Source organism: Neomonachus schauinslandi, chromosome 12 (assembly GCF_002201575.2).
Source record: "Neomonachus schauinslandi chromosome 12, ASM220157v2, whole genome shotgun sequence".
Classification (NCBI taxonomy): Eukaryota; Metazoa; Chordata; class Mammalia; order Carnivora; family Phocidae; genus Neomonachus; species Neomonachus schauinslandi.
The window spans coordinates 89,859,074-89,882,046 of NC_058414.1; the positions used below are offsets into that span (position 1 = coordinate 89,859,074).

General features: G+C 39.5%; 1 protein-coding gene across 2 annotated transcripts in view; it reads right to left on the reverse strand.

Annotated features, from left to right (window-relative positions):
- The window catches only part of DGKI (diacylglycerol kinase iota), a 431,941-nt gene that overhangs the window by 101,713 nt on the left and 307,255 nt on the right, over positions 1-22,973 (reverse strand). For both annotated transcript variants that reach the window (XM_021692768.1, XM_044919913.1), the window contains one exon: positions 7,454-7,554. In XM_021692768.1, coding sequence (XP_021548443.1) covers positions 7,454-7,554 — 101 coding nt within the window. The remainder of the gene's footprint in view (positions 1-7,453; positions 7,555-22,973) is intronic.

Sequence of the window (22,973 nt, forward strand, 5' to 3'; positions counted from 1 at the left end):
GGGCAGGGACGTGAGGATAGACCTACAAAGGGTGGTGTTCATCACCAAAAGCTGAGTTTTAACAATGAAAGAAGGATCAGAGATCAACACTTGAGGCTTATTTCCTTTCTGAGACCTATCGTCATCAGCATCTAATTCACCAAAGCTCTGGAAGCATGCATTTTCTTGTAAACAAAGCAAGGCTTTGGATCATAAACAGAATTAGGTTGCAAAGGGACTGATGTTTAAAATAAGATCATCATCTTCCAGCCCAATATTCTCCTGGCATCTGAATCTTTGAAGCTGGAAAGAAAGAGAGTGTACTCATTTATAAGTCAAGACCCTTAGGAACTGACAGGTCAGGCTCTACGCACTTAGGAAAAACCAATGAATTAAGTGATCCGTATCTAAAGTGCTGCTCAGCCATTCTGCCTGGGCCATGGATTGTGTTGCCCTTCAAATTGATTATTTCCAACTTTCTCTGCTCTTCCTGAACATTGATACCCTCCTGACCCTGCTGTGAGCTAGTAGGCTTGCTTCTTATTTCACTGAGAAAATAAAAGTCACCAGAATAGAACTTCTGCTTCTCCCTAGTACCCAAACCCCCAACTCACCTGTCTCTGTATCATTCCTCTGCCTTTCCGGCTCTGTGCCCTGCAGAGCCTGCCCCCACCCCTCCACTGGGCACTGGGTCCCATCTCTACCCCCTTCAGAGGCATCACCCCTGCAATTGACCCTCTCTTCTGAATTGAGTTCTCCCTCTCTAGGAAATGGGTCCCGTCAGGAGAGACAGCTGTACTCTCTGACAAAGTAGAAAAAAATCCTCCCCAGATCCCATGTCCCCTTCCAGCCACCATTCCATTCTCTCTTCCCCTAAAAAGAGCAACCTACGCAGACTCACTTCCTTCGCTCCCATGTGCACACATGCCCATTCTATTCACCTTCACCTTTTCACTCTTCAACCTCTTGTGCTGTGACTAATACCACCCTCTGCCCAAATCCGATGACTAGTTCTTAGCATGCAATCCTTACTCCACTGCTCCCACTCCGGGGCATTTGGCAGAGTTCTCACTGTTCTTGCATAAAACATTTGTCTTCTCTTGGCTTGCAATCAACAGGCTCTCTCTTTCTTCCTAGCTCACTGTGTGCTGCTTCTTGGTCACAGTGGGTCCTCTACATCTCCCCTACCTCTATTTACGAAGTTGCTCAGGCCAAAACCACAGAGGTTTTTGGGAGAATTAAATTATACGACAGGAATAGAAATGTTAAGACATTTCCTTGCTCACAATAATGGTGCAATATGAGTTAACTGTAATTTTTACTTGTTATATTTTAAATAAAAAATATACGATATAGACAAAAGATAGGGAAGAACAGTAGAAGAAACTAAACACAAAACTCTGGGTAAATGTCAACTCATGAAAAATAGGAAAAGACAAACATGCTCCCAAAGGGATGGACAGTTCCCTTCAGAGAATAGACTGACATCACTTAAGTCCTCAGACATTTCAAAATGGAACACCTACCTCCACCAAATGGAGTCCTAATCTCTACTGAACAGCCCAGTTGTCAACTTGTTAAATGAGGGGAAAGATTCAATTTTAGATGAAGCAATCAACAGGAAAAAAAAAATCAGTACTTACAGCAAATTCATGAAGCAAAATGCACTTACACAATTTTCTAATGTTCACACTCATTATGAGTGATGCACGTGCTTTAAAAACTTCACTAAGGAAATACGTCAGGAGGAAAAATGTTAAACCCTAGGTAATTTCTATAGGACTAAACATTTATCATAACACAGTAGTTCTTAGGAAACACCTAGGTTAACCACTGCACAGAGCAGATAAGGGAAATGAAGCCTGAAGAGGATAAATGTATTGCCCAAGTTCGTACAACTAATTAGTAGTTAGATTGGCTTTTCTCATTCTTGCTTATATATTCCCATCCCTTTCTTTAGTCATTTAAGTGATGTTTGCTAGGAAAATACATACCTAGTGTTTCCATAGCCCTATTGGAATTCTCATCACGTGAGAAAAAAGCTCCAGTGAATCAGGGACTATTTCTGTTTTTTTTTCCCCGCTACCACTGTTTGCTAACAGTAAGCGCTTAATAGTTGTGTACTGAATAATTGTGTTAAATGTCCCAGTTTCATCTTCCAATGCCTACCATCTAACGTGGTATCTAGCATATAATTGTTGCCAGTATATAGTTTTTGGAAGCATGGATGCATCTGAGTGAATGGCTCCACTTTGACATGTGTTAAATGAAATTCACTTGAGGTAAAATATGGAAACTAGAAACGATGAAAACCCCAGTGATCCACCTCCCCCTCTGTTTGAAGATGGGCTAAACTTAGTGACTCACAAAAAACAGCATCGGGGAAGGAAAAAAATTAGTAACTTTACAGTGGAGAAACCTAGCAAATACAACCTTAACCAAGTGATCAGGTTACCATCATCACGGATGTCATGTGGACATTAGGTAACCCCTGATATAATGGGATAAAAAAGGAGACTTCACCTTTACAGTATTTTTTTTTTTCAAGAATATATAACTCCACTCTAATTATGTGTTAAACAACAGACAAAGCCAGATTGGGGGATATTCTACAGGATACCTGGCCAGTATTTCTTAAGACCATCAAGGTCATGGGGAAAAAAAAAAGAGAAAGTCTCAGAAACTGCCACAGACCAGACAAGACTGGGAAGACGTGCCCACCCGATGCCATGTGATGTCCTGGATTTGGATTCTGGAATAGAAAGTCCAGAGTTTAGTTAATAATAATGAAGCACTATCTGTTTCTTTGACAAAGTTAGCACGGGAATATAAAATGTTCAACAACAGGGAAAACTGGGTGAAGGGTATACGGGAAATCTCAGTAGTATCTTTGTAACTTTTTTAGAAATCTAAAATTATTCCAACAATAAGGTTTTTTTAAAAAGATGTATTTACTTTATTTTTAAAGATTTTATTTACTGATTTATTTGAGAGAGAAAAAGAGAGAAAGAAAGCATAAACAGGAGGAGAAGCAGAGGGGGAGGGGAAAAACATCTGAAGCGGACTCTGCTGAGTACGGAGCCCCACTGGGGCTCAATCCCACAACCCCAAGATCATGACCTGAGCTGAAGCCAGGAGTAGGACAGTCACTAAACCGACTGAGCACCTCTTGATTTATTTATTTGAGAGAGAGAGAGAGAGAGAGAGGGAAGGAGAGCATGAGTGGGGGGAGGGGCAGAGGGAGAGGGAAAGCAGAGTGTGGAGCCTGATGCAGGCCTCCTGGGACCCAGAGATCAAGACCTGAGCTGAAACCAAGAGCCAGACACTTAACCAGCTGAGCCACCCAGGTGCTCTTAAAATAAGAAGTTAAAAAAAAAAAAAATCAGTGCCGAATACCAGATGATGCACATAGGGGGCTGTCTTAGGACTGAAGAAAGCAGCATGCAGATATGTGGTCAGATCACCAAATACGGGCATTCAGTGTTTACACGTCTCACAGTTTTAAATATCCTGCCATCAGAGCCGTCCCTTGCACTGGCAGACAAAATACATATAAATTAAGTGATTAATTATGTTAACATTCCTGTGGTATTTATCAGTGTTTTCAACACTGCTTTTGAAAGTGAGAACGTGAGTTGGAAGGTGGTAGCAGGTATACTTGGAAGTGAGAGCCATGAGTGGAGCAGGCTGGCTGGCTTCGGGACCTGCAGACCGCAGGGCAGCCTGCGTGCCTATAGCGTGTCTTCAGCAACAGCAACCACCACAATCCGAGCTCCCGCTTTTGGGGGGCACGCTAGCATGCCAGACTTGGCCCCGGCGGTTTCATCTACGAGATTACATTTCACCCTCTTAGTCTAGGAGGCTGCAGTGATAGTCTCATTTTAGAGATGAGAGGTAGGATCATCAGAGACATGAATTACTTGGTCAAGGTTGCAACTGTGATTCAAACACAAACATTTCTGACTCTTTCACCACGTCAGTAAATAAAAGGCACCTCTTAATATCATTCGTCTTTGCCAGAGAATAATACACTGAGATATTATATATTATACATTATATACACCTCTAAACATCCATATAATTCCCATTACACTGAGAAAATGTAAAAGGGTCATTGAACACTACACTTGATGTACAACAAATGTTAGTCCTCTCCTACCTTTACAGGCTACGCTTATTTTCGATTAGTTTCAAACTGGTTTTGGCTTGTGTTTTAGGGCCTGGGCTTGTGTGAATTATCAGGGCAATTCAAAAGCGCAGAGTAAGCTCATGCCAGAAGTCAAGTTTAGCCCGTTTACATGGGATAGAGTTAAACCCTGGCCAGGACCAAGTTTTTCTAGATATAAAAATACATGTTGTATCAATGAAACTCCTTCAGAGTTAGAAATATAACAGATTTTCAAAAACTAACCACCCTCTGCCTAGACTATATGATTACATGCTTTATTAAGGACTCATTTATATACTTCATTCAGATTATGGGAGTGAGTTTCTGCTATCATTATGGATTGACTTTATGGATCTTTTTAAACATTTCTCTTTATGTTCTACCTTTTAAGCTGAATAGACTTTCCTCTTGGACATCATAATCATTATCCTGAGGGTTAATAATTCATAAAGCCAGTAATGAGAGCCTAATTATTTTGAGTAAGTCTGAAATTTACTGGCAAGTGCTGGAGGAAGGGACTGACAAAGACTAACCCACTTCATGCTATTATTTTAGAGGGAATTTCCCCAGGCAAGTTGAAGCTAAATGGAAGGGGGATGGTAAATCTTTGAAATAGCGTAGTCATCTTTCTCTATGCTAAAATAAGCAAGGTAATTAAAAGGGCTGCCATCCTGTAATTACCAAGGAGTCCTGCCTTACGGACGGAAGTGGGGCTTTGTTAGACAACAAACGTTCGAGCTTGTAATCTAATACGAATAATGATCCAGACACATGAGCAAGATCTATTAAACAGTGATGGCAAACAGCCACATGCTGCCTAGATGAATCACTCAGTGTATCATCCAGAAAGGGAACTAATTTTTTTAAGCCCAGTAATGCAGTACTGCTCTGGTTTAGGGTTTGTAAGGTTTCCAATCAATAGATGGCCTAAGAGGATTCACTCCCTTTGGGATGCAGGTCAGAGTACAGTCCTCAAATCCCTTCTATCTAGATGTGTTCTATGCATTTTGTTTAATCAATGCTTCTGAAATAACAGCTCTATTTTGGCATTGTATGTCACATATGGACTTGGACTGGTTCTTATCTTTATACTCTGTTTGAGCTCTGCCAGACCTGCCTGTGAATGTGTAGTTGGTTGAAAGTTGGAATCAGGCAAGAGAGCGAAGGTAAGAATCAAATATATAATGCTGAAGGACAAACTTCCCCGAGCAACCACAGTTTAGAAGCATCATAACTATATATTAAATGTGGAATGCCTGACTTGGCCATCTTTACTTCTAATTAATATATTGTTTCCTTCAGACTCAATCTTTAGAACGAGTTAACTCCTTGATTCCCTCTTTGAGTGCTTCTTTGTCCTTCTGAAGCCCAAAGACACTGCTGAATTTACTGGATTTATATTTATACCAAGTCACCTCCCCCAATTTGACATAAGAAGTTTCCTTACAGAGAAGTTTTATCACATAAGATACGACGAGTAAAGCACTTGCTAGGAAATTTCATTTTCTTGTAAAAATTCGAATCACAATTACCTCTGGCAGTGGTGGACAGATAATGCCATGGAAAAGATAGGACAAATAATTGAAATCCACCGATAAGCCTCAAATCTCATTCCAGCCCCAAATTTCAAATGCTTCCCTACTCCCAACTGACTTTCTTCAGAGTCGAAGGTAAGCTGAAAAATATTAACTGACTTGAGATACATTATTTCTTTTTTAGTTTTCAAAAATTATAAGCTATTTGTCTATAAGTTTGAAATGAGAAAAGATATAAAACACTCTTCTTTATAATTAGTAGCCTTTAAAAGTCAGTTTAACTCACACTGTAGCTACACGTCCCAATGCAAACATGTATATCCATCACGTTATGAGTTAGATTTTGTGCTAGTCTGTCACTTATAATCTCATTTATATTAGAAAATATAATCGGTCATTTATAGAAGGGAGAAATGTAGAGGTTCAGGGAATTGCTCCTTCCCCACTTCAAAGTTTCCCACCAAAGGAAATGAGAGAGAAGAACAGATAGGGGTAAGGCAGGGGAGAAGCTAGAAGGTACTGATGTTTAAGGAAAAGAACCAGAAGGGCTAAGGAAGCTGAAGCTGCAGAGAGAATTGAGAGAGGAGAAATTTCACACAGAATTCTCTGGGCGGTTCAGTGATCGGGCTACCAGGGAAATGGACCCTTGCTTGTTGCCACATCCAGATCGTAAGTCTCTGCCTTCACCCCTGAGACTGACCCTGGATTTCAGGATTTCCATCCACTAAACCCCATTCCAGATCACAGGTGGAGAATCAGAGCTTGGAAGTCATTATCCCAGGAATGCGTCCCCTTCTCAATTCCTGCCAGTTTTAGCCGTTCGTGTCTTCCATAACTCTAGGTAGGTCCATATTGGAACCAGTTGGTGGTCTTAAGTTTATAAACCTCTGGTTCTCTATCAAACTCCTTCTGTTCTGTTGGCATCCCTGCCTGTACCCTCGGATACTGGTCCTGATCTTCTTGACTTTACTGCATTTGACTATTGGCCTCCACAATTACGACAGAGCCCAGAACCCTAATATCTAACACACCTGCTGTCTTAACATCTTCTGGCCTACTTTACCCAGTTACCTCATTTATCACAATATAGACAGGGATCTAACATAGTGAATGGAATGTAAAAAGTGCCCAACAAATACTGAATGATAGATAAGATGAACTAAAAATCAGCTATGCATTTAAAGAAGCATATGGAAAATATGAACATTGAGAAGTACTCATACATGGAGTCAATTTAAGATTTCAGGAACAATGTCACCTCATCAGCTGTGAATCACTTTATCATGACAGTGAGTATTCTGTGGGCCTCTGATATTTATGCAATCACATAATAGCTAGATGTGTTGGACATGTCTTTGCGGATAACTTTGTCACACCTGCAGGAAGAATGGGGACAGTATTTGGTAATGTAGACTCCAGGAAGAGACTTGTGCTGTCTTCGAGAGTTTTCTAGACATTATGATACCTTACGACATTCACCAACTTTCTGCTTTCTCGTCTTAGGTAAACCTGAGACTAAAGTGGTTAATAAACCAAGAGATCCTAACTTGGCCTCTTCAGCATAATAATTTTCTTCTGCTGTTTTCCTTTGCCCAGTTCCATTTTCTTCAGTCCATAAATCATCGCTTGGGGTTCACATGGTACTATGCTTCCCTTCATTTCCCTAACCATTGTTTTCAGACACAAGATGAATCTATCCATCAACCCAAGGAGGATCAAGCAGCTGAAGATAGGCTGATCACATGAGATCAACTAGGCACTTCCAACTTACAAGCTTCCCGAAGTTTCTCTTTGTCATAGTGAAATCCTTCATAGTCTTGTAAACTGATTTTGTTCACCCGGATCCTCAGGCGGTCTGGGACAGACTGGGGACTGCAAAACAAGAATCGAGTAGTCAGACAAATGAGAGAGTGGAAATGAGAGTCACATGCACCTGGAAGGACTAAAGGCAATAATGTCTCTTCATGCTTGGAAGAAAAAGTTCTCATTTAAACAAGAATTGTAGGTTCTTTACGAAGAACACGGCCATTATCTGGAGAATACATCCTCAGAAACCTCAAGTTTCTGGAATTTAGGTAAGAACATGGAAATAGGCAGAAAAAGCTTCTGAAAGCTACGCATATCCTGTTCACTACTAACTTATTAAAAGTTCTAGTAAGATCATGTGTTTAGCTTCACAATAAATTAGACACGGTTAATCTGAAACAGTGAGACATGGCATAGAGCTGTAAAAAACTGCTCTAGGAAAATATGCCCCTATCAGCCAAATACAGCAGTTTGACCCTCAGAAGAGACAAAAACAAACAAACAAACAGACAAACAAAAAAACCTTCTAAAAAGCAAACCAAGAACTGAAAAAGCACAGGATTGAGATCAAAATACCTCTATGTACCCTAACAGTCTGAGAGCACCTCTCAAAGCTTATGACAATAAATGCTGCCTGTGATGGTGATTTTGAGGGCCTCAAAATGACGAAAAAATTTTAAAATATGCATGATGTACTTTCTTTAGAAAGGGAATGAAGTTGTAATTCATTTTAAAAGAACTCAATCCAAACTGGTTCAGGATATATGTCAAACAATTAAAAGAGGGTAGCACCAAGCTTTCTGAAGCATCCTGTTCACTCACAGAATGTCCTTGGATTTTACATAATATTTTCAAAATAGTCTAATTATCAGCATTAGTTGAGTGAAACAATTTAATTTTCATCATCACCACTATGGATCAACGCATTTCTTCAATGTATCAATATAACACAATCCCCACTTGTCCTTCAGTATTACCTTATACTTAGATTTCATTGGTTCAGATAATTTTAGCAAAAAGAGGATTGCTTCTCCTTTCTTGTGTTAATTGGATAAAAGTCACTATTGGCCAAAGTAGAAAGAATAGCATTACTCTTCTATTCATTCAGTAAAGAAGGGAAGGACTGGAAGAGGGAAAAGGGAAAGAAAGAGAAGAGTGGGAAGGAAGAAGAAAAAGATAGATGGCAGGAGGGAGGGATAAGATATTGTCAGGACCCCCACCTCAAACACACACATGGAATTTCACTGCAACTCTGGAAGGAGGGAAAAATAATTTAATCTCATTCTCTTGCCTAACACCTCATCTTTGGGCAAAGTATAGTAACTCCCTCCATATACAGACTCCCACTCTAAAACCCCTAAAACAACATATAGATCCAACTATGGATACATATGTGCACACCCATACATAGTTCTCTTCCTCCTCCCACACAAAGATATTTAGATACAAGTGCATAAATTCTAAAGAGAGATGGTGGACAAATAAAAATGTCTGAGGTTCACTGGGTTAAAAACTAAGCCAATATGAAATACAAGATGGATAATTCTGAGGGAAAGTTTTGAGAAGACAAATCAATAGACTAGTCCATTCAAAGTGTGTCTGTTGGGTGTCCACTTTGTATTGGGCATTGTACTGGACATGGAATAGGCATTGATAAATAAAATGGGCATAAGCTGTGATGGGAAATAGGATTTGAAGGCATGTTTTGAATTAGTGTTAACTATACACCTTAAATATCATGGGTATCCTTACATCATTTACAGACAGGGAAGCTGAGGTTCAGAAAGGTAAAGTGATTTTTATGATCACATAGCTGGGCATAGTGGCAGAGCTGGGAGCAGAGTCTCAGACTCTTCACTCATCAGTTTCATGCTTGTTTTATTGTGTGGTGCCAAGAATCCCATGGATTTGACAACAAAACCACAGAGCCTGAATTAACAAAGTCAAATGATCTCTATGTGGTATTCAGACTCTTATCAATAAGCAATCAACTGGGGGATAGTTAAGTAAACTGTGGTACACTGAAACAAGAAAACACTGGGCAAATATTACAAATGAGTGTGTAGATCTACATCTTTTTAGAGGGAAGTCCCACTATAACATTGTGACATTGTTTAGTGAAAAAAAAAGTCATGGAAAATTATATCTGGAATAATCTCCTTCATGTAAACTGTGGAATTTCAGCATTTGTATATGTACACAAGTGTCTAGAGAGAATGTTCGGTGAGCTATCCCAAGTGGTTATCTCTACATGATGGGATTTAAGGATTATTTTACATCAAGAATCATGATTTTGAGAAAAAGATTTTAAAATTATGTCAATATGTAAATAAATGATAACTCAGAACCAGAGTAAAAATAAGAGTTACAGCAAAGGATGTTAGGTATTAGATGTGAATAGGTAGGAAAGGATAGGAAAGAATTTAAGCAATTAACAGAGTGATCATACAGTGTACAAGATGCTTATCCCGAAATTAAGAGGGTTCTGATCCTTTTATTTTCAAGTTCACCCTAGTGACCTGAAAAGAATGTAATTAAGAAATATTTCCCCACAAGTACATCAGGTAAGAGGGAAGCAGGAAGCACAGAATGTGGTGGCCTACCATACCCTCTGATGGGAGTTGGGGGAGGACAGAGGTTGAAAGAGCTCTACTTCAATACATTTTGAGATGACAGTAGGTCTAGTGACAGTGAGCTCTAGCATTCTCCAGTGGGCTAGAGACAGCAGGAGTAAGACCTGGTTCCAGCAGTAGCTGTAGAGTAGAAAATAGGATTCAGAGAATGAATACAGACCAGTCACTGTACGTCTTTCTCCCAGGAGCTCCCCACTAGCTAACCAGTGTGTACCGCCTTTCTCACGGTCCGTCCGTGCCCGTTCCCTGCCCACATGCTTCTACCTCCCAGCTTTGCATCTGTGCCCACCAATTCCAGACACACACTGCTGCCTCCTGAGCCACAGCCTCCACCAATCTTCCTTACAGGTGGCACACCATGGACATACAACAGGAACTGTCATTTGAATGGAACTTTCCAGAATCCAAATGAATTCATGAACTATCTCACTTCATCTCCAGAGCGATCAGCTAAGTAGGAGACAAGAAAATGGAGACTCAGTAACTGCTTGTCACTCTCCCCCATCCCACCTTCTTATACACTCACTTGCTCGCCCTCAGCGCCCATCTGTTCCTGGCGACCAGCAACGCATCCCACGTTCCCACCAGCAGCAGCTGGCTTAAACCCACTCTTCTGATGAGGGTACCTGGTGTTTGGCCTGCTGTCAAGTGTTGGGGCTCATCCGCAAATTTTAGGGCAATCACGGGGTCCAGGATGGAAATCTCCTTTGAATTCTTTTGGATCCTGGCGTAAAGACTAGGCAGCTCAGCAGAGTGCAAGAGCTCAGGCCCTGAGTCAGATTGCCTAGCCGTGAAGTACACTTCTTCCACCGGTTAATCAGGAAACCCTGTGCTTCAGTTTCCTCCTGGGTAATGTAGAGATAAGAACAGGATCCACTTCACAGTGATACTGGGAGGATGAATTGAGTCAATACAGAAAAGTGCCTGGCACATGGTAAGTGCTCAGCAGACACTAGCTATTATCAGGATAATCATTATTCTGAAAATTGCTCCCCTACATAAGGTTCTGCTAATAAGCAATAGCATCTGCTGCTGCCAATTAGTGGGAGAAGTTTAGGGTGCGTGCTGGGGCCACCCTAGGCCCTCTGACTCACTGCTGGGCTTCCTCGGAGGGGAAACTGTCTGGTCTGGGCAGTGCCATCATTCTCCTGGACCTTCTCGCATAGGTATTTTACAGGCCAACCAATAACATGAAAACAGACAACCAGAAGGTGGGAAAGATAAAATACACAGATATTAGGTGAAAGCCAAGTAATTCAATTGGGTCCCTTTATGTCAAAATGTATTAATGTTCCATTAATGGCTGAGTGGAGGCGGATGATGACAAAGCTATTCCTTGGAGTCTGGGGAAGAGCAGTGCCATTAGTTTTCTAAAATTACATTTTCCCAAGAAAGTTAGTAGAGCATAGAAGAGATGAACATCCTGGATAAAAATGGATTTGCCTCCATGCCAACATCTACCACCAACTATCCCGATACTGATGCAGGCTCTGTAGTAGGCAGGGGTTGTAAACCAGACTTCCTTGGAATCACTCAAGGTTCTGAAAAGGGACTCAACAATCTTGGAATTCCCTTTGAAATCAGGACAGTGACCTCAACCTATCACTTCCTCACAAATTTCCTCTGAAATGTCAAGAGTTTTTTGTGCATGTTGGAATTTCATGGCTCTGGACGTAACTCTCAAATGTCCCCATGACAACTCCCTCAAGAACTACCATAAAGCATCTCATTAAATTCACGCACTTGGGCTCCAGACCACACTTTCCCATATCCACATTACACACACCTGTTACTCTGAGGTGCTAGGAGGGGTGAGGTGGAGCACCATCCAGACAACTCTCAGAACACTCACTGCTATTCAACTTACATCTTCCTTACTACACAGGTTTCTCTCAGTCCTCATAACACACTCTGCTCATTCCAACCTTCTCACATGGATATCCCTTACGGACCAAGAGAATGAGCTGGGGGCTTTCGTTCCCCAAGGTCACTTCACAGCCAGCAACACCACATTAATTCCTTCTTTTATTGGAAATATGAATCACCTGGGAATAATATCCTTTAATATTAAGACACTAAAACACAGTGTGTAATGCAAGACGCAAACTCAGAAGAATCTTAGTTCCAGTCAGAACTCTGTCAATTAATACATGGTTGACACTGAGAACTCTGAAATTACCTTGTCTAAACTATTTTCTGATTGAAAATGGAACTGATAATAGGAATATGTGAGCATTAAATGAGAAAATACATGTAAGGCAGTTAGCATAACCCTGGTAAATAGTGTTAAGTATATTGTTGTTCTATTTTTATTAATACCCTGATGCTTCAACTTCCATAAGCCTTTTTTAAAAAATTTAATCCTAGATAATACCATAGCAGAAGCCAGAGTTACAGCTCTAAGTAGCAGTTAGTAGATACCAAACCTTAGCAGAATGACAGTTTGATGACACAGGAAGGGAGACAAAGATTCAGAGTTATGTAGGCATCTTATAACCTGTGGGATGAGAAAGCAAGTGGGTTCCGCGAATGTTGGCAAGATATCTTAAAGATACTGAGAATATAAATCCTCATTCATGTTACAGGAGGCCCTTAAAGTTCTATAATTACTCTACATTTTGTACTTTGTAAATGTCCAATTTTCATTAACATTTTTAAATGCTTCAGGGTAAGATCTGCCCCTTAAAACACTCGTGTAGATTCACTGATTTTTATGATGAACTCTAATTTAACCAGGAATTTGCTACTCATATATAAAGAGTTAGTTTTCCTTTGCAAGGCAGAAAACATCACAGCTTTGTCTGCCTTTCTCCTTCCAGGCCTGATTTAATCGGGATACATTGCTTTAACTTCTTTCAAGCAATGTAAATGTGAGATTCTACCTGAGTATAAACTTGATGTAATAAAGTATATTTCTAACTGATCTTTAATAGGATTCATTTGAACAGGTCCTTGTTTTATGAGTGGACTTTAGTGTGAGGTCACGGCACAAACCACTATTCCTCTTCTTTACAACTCCAGCACCTAAGAGTCTGGCCCATGTTGTTTACAATAAATGTTTTTAAACAAATAATGAATGAAATGTAGGAAAGCGGAATTCCTCTGGGACAACACATGGCCCTTTAACACATTTGACATCATCTGAACCTCTCCATAACCGTTTTTCTCTTTGTGAGCCCTAGGCAAACCCTGTTTGGGTTGTCCATTTCTGTCCTTTTTCCATCCAGCTCTCTGAGATCTGGAGGTAAATCCATGCTGGATTATGCTCCTTTGCATCTTATCTCTAGGGGGATCTGCACAAATAGAAAAGAACATACAAATGGTAGATGTCCCTACCAGAAAAGTATGTATACCATTTCAGGACTGCCTGTTCTTCAATTAAATAACAGTGAACCAGAAACATTTACCACCACCTTTCATCAGCTATCAAGCTGGGCCTTATTTAGATATAATGATACTCAATAGCTTCCTTTAGCAACCTCCTAGAAATTGCTGCAATTTACCCTGGGACATTTTCAAGCTGCCACTGACAATAACCTATCCAAAAACACATCCAAGTGGGCCTCTTTGCATTGAGCAGTAAAACCAAATTGAATCAAAGCTTCTGAACAGAGATTTAAAATGGATTTCTGACACCTGCTGAGTTCACAGAGAACTCTTATAATTCAGTTGTCTTCTGCCGTGACCTCGTGACGCAGTGGTAGCACGTCTGACTCCAGTTGTCTTCTGCCTAGAGTAGAGAACAATGCCTCTGATATGTGAAAAAAAATTTAAAGGAGTTTTTGAATTTGGAACCGAAGATAAGCCAAAATCACACTAACAGCAATCATGAGCTCCCACTGTCCAACATGTTCTTCTAGAGAAAGTACTTTTTTTTCCCACTTCCAAAATAGGGAAAGTACTTTTAAAGGTTGTTAATTCTTTTTCAATAGACGTTGTTGGGGTGCCTAGGTGGCTCAGTTGGTTAAGCATCTGACTCTTGATTTTGGCTCAGGTCATGATCCCAGGATCCTGAGATAGAGCCTGGTGTGGGGTTCTGCACTCAGCAGGGAGTCTGCTTCTCTTCCTCTCTCTGCCCCTCCCCCCACTCACAATCTCTCTCTAAAATAAATACATCGTTTAAAAAAAGATTCTCTCTCCCTCGCCCTCTGCCCCTCCCCCGCTTCTTGCATTCGCTCTCTCTAAAAAACAAAAACAAAAACAACCCTTAAGTTAATTAAGTTCTTGACTTAAGACATCCATTTGTGAGGTGGTTAATATGATATGTCATAGTTACAAATTATCTGAGACAGCTATCCCTCTAGATCTCTAATAAGATAATGGAATTAAAGCATTGCAGAGTTGGGAGAAAACTTAGATGTTCACTAATTCACTATTTGCTATTCCATCTGATTGTCCATTACTCTATGATTGCATCCATGGCTGTTCCATCTCTGCTTGACCCTCCTCAAGTGTGGAAGGTGCAGGATAGAAGTGCCCTATTCTTTGTTTAGACTACCGTGAGCATTTATAAATTCTTCCTAAGGAATCTGTATCTCTCTCCATAATGCATTGACTTTTCTTCTATCATTCAGGTCAGAATTGGGTTTTAAGTCACTGGGATAATCAACCACAGACACTAATGGCAAAAGAATGTAAACCTGAAGCACCAGCGCTGGACACCTATTAAAGAAACCATTTGCTGACTTAATGGCTAATAGATTAAAAACAAGTTTTAAGTTCCAAATATCAGAGAACTTTTATGCAATTTGTGGAAACAAAAATTTTTTTTTAAGTTTTCTGGACATCTTCAAATACATACTAACACACACATTTTCATGCTTTCTAGTGAAATACATTTTCATGTTTCTGAAATTGCAAGAAAGGAATATGCGGCAGAGTGAAATTAGCATGTGGTCATTACAGACGGTCTCTTCTGCTGGGCGTGAGGTTCCTGGCATGCCAAGGAGAAGCAAGGACAAAGAACTAGTAGTGGCTTCACTTGGTGGCACCTGCAAGCAGCTCAGCAAGTATAGCAGCTTCATTTCTGCTTGAAAGGAAAAGAAACAGGCCAATAGCCTTGGTCAATATTTCAAGGTCTCCTGACCATCCACTTCTTTTTGTGATAATAAACGTCACAGCTATTCCTGACCCAGTTTTAAACTCTGAGACTTTTATGTGCCTCCCCCCTGCCCACATATACGTAACATTACAACTTCTAGGTACCAGAATCATAGATTTATTGTTTAAGTTGCAGACCCTCGAACTTTCCTCTATATGAGATCACACTGTCCCCTCACCTTCTCCTTTCCCTTTACTCATGCTCATTAAATCCACTTCTCAGTCTACACTCAAACTCCCCCTTCAGTAGCATTCCTCACTCTGGTTAACTCCTGAAGCACTTTTCTCTGGATTTCAGCTCAAAAGACTCTTCTGACTTTCCACCTGCTCCTTCTTTCTCTCCCCTGCAAGTCATCCTCCTTTAAGTAGTGTTCAAATATGTATGCTTCTCTACCCCCTCTGGTAACACCCTCACAGACCAAGCTACTATCATCTTGTACTAGACTGAGTGCTGTAGACTGAGCAGTCAGTGTGAAATGTAAATGTGTTCATGACATGGTGATTTTTCCCCCATTAAATCATGAACTCTTTGAGGAGAGGATGCCCAGCCATATCTATCTTTGTTAAGCTGCTGCTCCCATATAGACTTACTAATTTTGAAATGAGAACTATTTTCCATGACAACGAACTACATTCTTCATCCCACCCACCTAATCATGCGTGCTCTGTAATGTGCATCACTGGCCAGGATGGGGACCAGTCAACAGAAATTGGTTCAAGGGAAAAGTCAATTCCCATTACTAAACTAACAAACAACAACAAAAAAGTCTCAAGGCTCATGCTATCCTCACAAATGGGGTTGATTCTCTGGTTTTCCTCTGGTTAATACGAATGGAGAAAAATTTCTACTTGTCACTAGATACCACCTACAGGTTTAAATCTCCCGAGAGTCTCCTGTCCTAGTATTTGCTGAATTGGCAATTAGGGATGACAACGTTTCAGACCTTAAGTCCCCACTTAATACTCTTTTTATACTGTTTTATGTTTAAAGAGTATAGGAGCTGGACAAATATCATGATGAAAGGCAAAGGAAGCAAATACCCCCAGGAAATACAGAGGGATAGAAATTAGAGGTAGAAAATACAAAATGCATTTTTGTAGAATCCTGCAAATTCAAGCTGCTGAATGAAGAACAGTTAAGAACAGTTGGGATGGGAATAAGAACTCAAGGCTGGTCTTTCGTCATACCAGGCAAGAATCATTTCTATCTCATGAGATAAGTCCATTTAATGGAGGTTTCCTGGCTATTAAAAATGACTAAAGATTCTATCATAAAATACTAACATGGGCTACTTTTAATAGCATAGCCTGCAGTGGCTTGGAGAATTCTTTTGCTGCTCTGATTGTACAGAGGTCCATTAATTACTATCCACAGTGGAGTAAGGCACCACTGGGCCTGAACCAATGAGACAGAATCGGATAATGTTACTCTCAGGCCATCCAAATGGCTTCAGAGCTCATGTGCTCAGAAAGAGAGGCTTTTTTTTTTTTTACTTCAGGTTTCAATTTCTACGTATCAAACAAAAGGAAAATCGAACATTTATTGGCTATTTAAATGCTAAAATCTTCCTTTGGGTTTGCAATCACAAGCTGTTGGAATATCCTTTTCTTATCTGGAACTGATAAAGAAATTGACTTTCTTTGCTGGAAAGGAGTGTAGAGCAAGTACTGGGATTTATATAGTTTAAAAAGTGTCATTTCAGGGCACCTGGGTGACTCAGTCGTTAAGCGTCTGACTCTTGATTTCAGCTCAGGTCATACCTCAGGGTCATGAGATTGAGTCCCAGGTAGGGCTCCACGCTCCACGAGGAGTCTACCGGAGATTCTCTCCCTCTCCCATTGCCCCTCTCCCCGCTCAAATGCTCTGTCTCTCTCAAATAAATAAATAAATCTTTAAAAAAATTTTAAAATAAAAATTAAAGTGTCATTTCACAAAAGAAAACACTGCAGCCCTTCACATATATCATAAAGGACTAAAATAGGCTACAACTACTAGCATATTTGCTCATCTTCTAGAAACCCTATGAATAAAGTTGTGGTATTTGGGTGAGGGTAACATTTATTAAAAAAAAAAAAACCCTAGAGTACATGTAATTTTTAAATATTGAACACTTATTTCACCTCTGATCCTACAGGAAAAAAATAAAATTGAGAACTTTTTTTAAGGAAAAATAACAAACAAAGCAGAAGCCAAAAATGCACAAGGCAATAATGATGTGAAAATAAACATGGCCATCTTACTAAGGAGAGATGTAACCCGACTTAATTTGAGCAAGGACCGAACACATGAACTACCAGATGTGTTCGTACTGAAAACCACAGAGCAAAGGAAGTGGTTCTGCCTCCCCTAGGAAACATGCTCGGTAAGAAGAGGATTCCATATTTGGTTCATATCAAGAAAATTAAAAAGTATTGGCCTAACAATAAGTGGCATTACATAAGAAATGCTTCCTTAGATGGTTTCAGCTTTCTATATAAAACATTTTACGGAAGGACACAGATACTTTCTTAAAATCTGGGGATTTAAGAAAATTCACAAAACCATTTTTCATATTAGGTATTTAGTATTTTACCGTGTTGCATTCTGACTCATGTTCCCCTCCAGGTTGACCGTGGTTTGCCAAGGTCTGGAATACTCAGTGGTGCTGCATCCGGCTCCCGAGAGGGAGAGGACACCACTTCTTTCCTATTCATCTGCCCACCACGGGGGGAAAAACTACATCCCCCACTCAAAGTACAGATGTGCTCCTGCAGCCTCCTGCTTGCTTGTCAGAGATCCATGAACAAATCAGAGTCCCCAAACCTGACTCCCCTGTCCAAGTCAGTAAATTTAGCCAATTAGGCAGAAACTGTCCTCACCACTCTCTAATCTCTAATCCAATAACAAGGGGAATTTTTTTTTTAAATCATTCTTTTTGTTGGTGTCAAAAATGGACAGAACAAAGACACCCTGATAGAACAGGACTTGTAAAAATCATATAGTTCTATCCCTACAACTACTAATCAACAAAAATAACTGTAAGATTTGATAGTAAACTTGAGAAAAAAAAAAGTTCCTTAAGATATACGTTTAGTGCTAGACTAATAAATTGCTTGGGTGATGAAGCGCAAACACAAATTAGTTAAAATACTAATTAGTTACCAAAACTAAAAAGAAAATAATGGAAGAGAGAAGGAAAAGGATGGTTTCTGCTGAGAATGTTATGATAGAATAAGAAAATAATTCAGGGTACTTTTGCTTGGGTACTTTTCCCTCTCTCCTTTCACTTACCATCTTCCAGAGCAAGCCTCTACCGAAGGCAGTATTTTAACATTTCATAAGCCAAGAACCTCTCATGAAGGAAACATTTAATTGTTTTACTTTGCCTGAGCAACAAAATATCATCAGACCGAAAGATTTATATCCCAATTAGAGAACATAAATCACCTCTCTTGAGAACAAGAGAGTCTACATGATGAAGAAAAAGAATATCATTACAGTTCTCTATAATATAAAGCTGAAAACTTTGGCCTTTTTGTTCCATTTATAATCCTTCCAACACTACTTTCATTTCAGTCAAATATCTTAGCTACAACTTTGGAACTTGCTGAATTCATTTTTAGAATTTCATTTTCTGACACAAAATGTGGTAAGTTCTGGGGACTAATTAAGTGTAGCATCAACAAGGATTTTCCTTTTCTGCCTTTAACAATGTACTTCCTTTTTATTTCCTGTAAGTGTTCCAGGGCATTATGACAGATCGGGAAGCTAAAATCACATTGGTATAATTAAATTAAAAATCTACAAATGAAATGTGCATTGCAGTTTATTACTATCTCAGCAAAACAATCCAAAATAAATACCCTCTTGGACTGCTCCAAAGAAATGTCGAGATTTCTTGGTTATTGATATGTTCTTCCTACCCTATGGTGGAATAGAATATCAGTTATTATTGTAATACTGGAGTAAAAACTGAAATGTTTCTCTTTTTCTCTTTGAATGCAGTAAATTCCATTAACACCGGAGATTGCAGTTTATCTAAGATATAAATAACTATTTTCCAGAATTATTTAGGGTTTTTTCCCTACATGTAGTGTCCATTTGTAAATAAATCTTTTGTTCACAAACACTAGCAAAATTACTCCCTTCCCTTTCATTTATAGCCTGTATTTCTATAGTTGCTTTTATTACAGTAATACTTTAGAAATTCATATATGAACAAAAATTTAAAGTTCACATTATTTGACCACCTTATTTTACAGAAATTGGATTTGGGTCCAGAGAGGTCAACAACAACCTTATTGCACCCAAATAGTTAATATCCACATTCTCCTATAAATAAAAGAGCAATACTCTTTAGCCCTTCTCATACCTTTTAATAAAAAAGATTTTAAAGAATTAAACCATACATACAAGTCATATACACAAAGTTCAGTCTTCACACAGTTGGTGACAGGAAAAGAAACAAAACTAAAATTCAGTCAAATTTATCTAGTATGATGCTGTTATGGGCTGGGTTGTGCACCCTCCTCCCAGTTCATATGTTGAAGTCCTAACCCCAGTATCTCGGAATGTGCCTATACTCGAAGATAGGTCTTTAAGGAGGAATGAAGTTAAAATGAAGTCATATGGGTGGACCCTAATCCAATCTGCCTGGTGTCCTTATAAAAAGAGATTAGACAGAAGGAAGACCACCAGAAGACAACCACCAGCTGTAAGCCAAGGACAGAGGCCTCAGGAGAAACCAACCCTGCCAACACCTTGATGTCAGACCTCCAGCCTCCAGACTGCGGGGAAGTAAATTTCTGTCGTTTAAACCAGTCTGTGGTACTTTGTTATGGAAGCCCAAGCAAACCACACAGATGCCTACTCAAGAGAATCACTAGAACTAATACATTTTATTTTTGTCCTACAACTACTGATTATAAAAAGATCACATAAATAGAAGAATGAGAGGCATCTCATTTTTTTACTTTCCCGAATTCCTGCCTGGCGTAGAAATCTCTGCTAGCTTGATGTTACTGTTTAGGATACTCAGACCTTAATTTCTACTTCTCCTAAAACTCAAGGTACATAGAATAATCTAAAAAGTTAATAATATATATACATATACACACACACATATATACATACATACATATATAGTGGTGTTATTGAACTAATATTACTTATATAGTCATCTTTAAATTTTGATTTCTTAAAATTTATTTTGATTAAATAAACAAAGAAATTCATAAATTTTCATAAATTCATAAATTGAAAAAATCCATAAATTTTCTTCCTCCTTTGCCCTGCCCAGTGGGCCTGGAGCACACACTGTACCTGAACCCTCCTGCAAACTCGCCCCATGCCCCTGAAGCTGACTTGTGCAGTCGCGTGCTCAGGCCCTGCACCTCAAGCCAACAACACCTGAGTAAATACTCCCTTCAGTTCTGAGGTGACCTTTTACTTTACGAGAAGTGCTGACTCGTAAGTGTAAGACTGTTTCTACACCTACGCAGACATGAATAATTCATCTCCAAAAATAAATTTTAAAAGCAACGAGATATAATTTTAAATGTTGAGGGAGTCCTAAATGTATTTTGCCTTACATAACTGTACCAGACGCTGTCATCTGTGTTTACCTTTGCTAAGAGAAGAACACAGGCTCCATCCATCCACCATAGTTGTGGGCATGACCCTTCCTGCGGAGCCACGTTCACAGACCAGACACCACTACGAACAGTTTTAAAAGACTCTCTGGGTTCTTTAGCTGTACTAGAACTTATTTTTAACTGGGGTTTGTGGTTCTGACATTTTTCTTATAATAACACTTGAACTGCAAACCTGTACTACTAAAAAGTCACAAGCTGAAACACTCAAAACTGAATTCTAAGTTATTATTTCCAAGTTTTCTTAAAAAAGGAAGAAGTTAATCTAGTGTGACTGAATAAAATATATAAATCATATATGTGAAAATAAACACACACACAGGAAAATGATCAGAGGTTAGATCAACAGTGGCATTTAGGGTCTTAAATGCCATCTCCAAAGCAGAAAGCCCTGGGTGTGAACTTTATCACTTTCTGGCATATACTCTTAGTTAAGTTTCCTAATATTTCTTATTCTCAGTCTTCTTGTCTATGGAATGGGAATAATGACAATTGTTACCACAAACAGTTATTGAGATATGAAATTTGATCACAAGTCAAGGTGCTGATTAGCATAATATCAGACACATACTACCTTTCTGGCTAAATGAAAAAATCCACTTGGATTCTTATGGAGAGCAAGGAGAAACAGCAATTAAATGTACCAAAGCAGTACAGAGCCTGGCTTCCCTGATCAGTCCTAAGGATAAAGGATGACCCTGTCATGTCCCATGGTAAGTCTTGCTGCTTCAAGTCTTAGATCCCTTTAGGGCAGATTTTCATATACCCTAGGGTCATGTCCTGAATTTTAGCATAACAGAACTTCAGAGCTGATAGAAATCCAGGGGAACAACTGCATTTCATTTTTAATATTTGAAAAACTAAAATGCAAAGAGGTTAATACTTGGTCAATGTCATACAAACGAAAGCAGAGTCCCCCCTAGATCCTCAAAACAGTAGCATGTTACCATGGGGGTGCTACAGAATAAGGAGGAAGACACCCCAGTGAGAGACCTACATCTGCTCCTGATACCCCTTTTCTTTAAGGCCCTAGACCCCTCTGGCCATCTGAATGGGGATAAACGCTCAGGTGGAGTGGGGAAACTCTTGGGGGAAAGTTGCAGAGCATAGGGAAGAAAACCACCATCATTCCAGTTGCAGCCTGGGCTCAAGTTTGAAAAGTGATAGGAGATGAAGCTCAAGCAACTCTTACCTACTTTTCCTTGGAATTCTCAGTTCGGTATATCTGTTTTATGCAACCAGGAGAGAGGGTGCCATGAGAAGGGAGGAAAGCATGACATGACATTATTAAAGATCAAGAAACTGGACAGTGGAAGGTAAAATCACTAAGACAATAACCCAGAAAATGTGAGAGTTGGGAGTAAGAGAAAAGAAAGAAGATGGGTTAGCAGTTTCCTCTGGTCAGTGGTTCCGTGAACAAATGGTTTTGTATTCCAGCCAGCCTGAAGCCAACTCTGATGTTTCCGTATCTGACTCTGAGTTTCAGAAAATGCCATTTTTTTTCTGTTCTGTGGATGTAGCCATTCTCTCCTGTCCTTTTAAAAATATGAACTTCTACTTTTCTCCTTTTATGGAAGTAATGCATGTTCACTAAAATCAATCAGAAAATACAGAAAACCTAGAAAATATTATCCATAATCCTGTCATCCAGAGATAATCACTCTGAGATGCAATAACAATGAAAACCTTAACAAGACATATATTCATAATTTCCTGAGTGCTTAGGCACTTTTGGTATCCTTGCAATTGACCTGGGGGTCTAGAAACTATGACCTAAAAATTGTAATCCGTGAATCAGAATCCGGACAGATTTCTGCCCCCGACATGAAGCAGTCTTTTGGAGGCTCAGGTGGTCCGACAGGAGTGCTTTTCATCCTGACGTTCTCAAGAAGGTTTGTGTGTTAGCCACCATCAGCTTTATTCATTCTCAGGCAAAGTAAGTATGATGGATCTTCTTAGCTACTTTAGAGGTAACTCTCACAGTTTACAGAGGCATACATGTAAATTTCTACTTTGGTAATGTTTTTGCTACTCCCAGATAGTGTAGCTTGTAGTGAAATGGAGTTTATAGATAAAGAACAAAGGAAAAGAGAAGGGATCCGAATACAGCACATCAAGTCT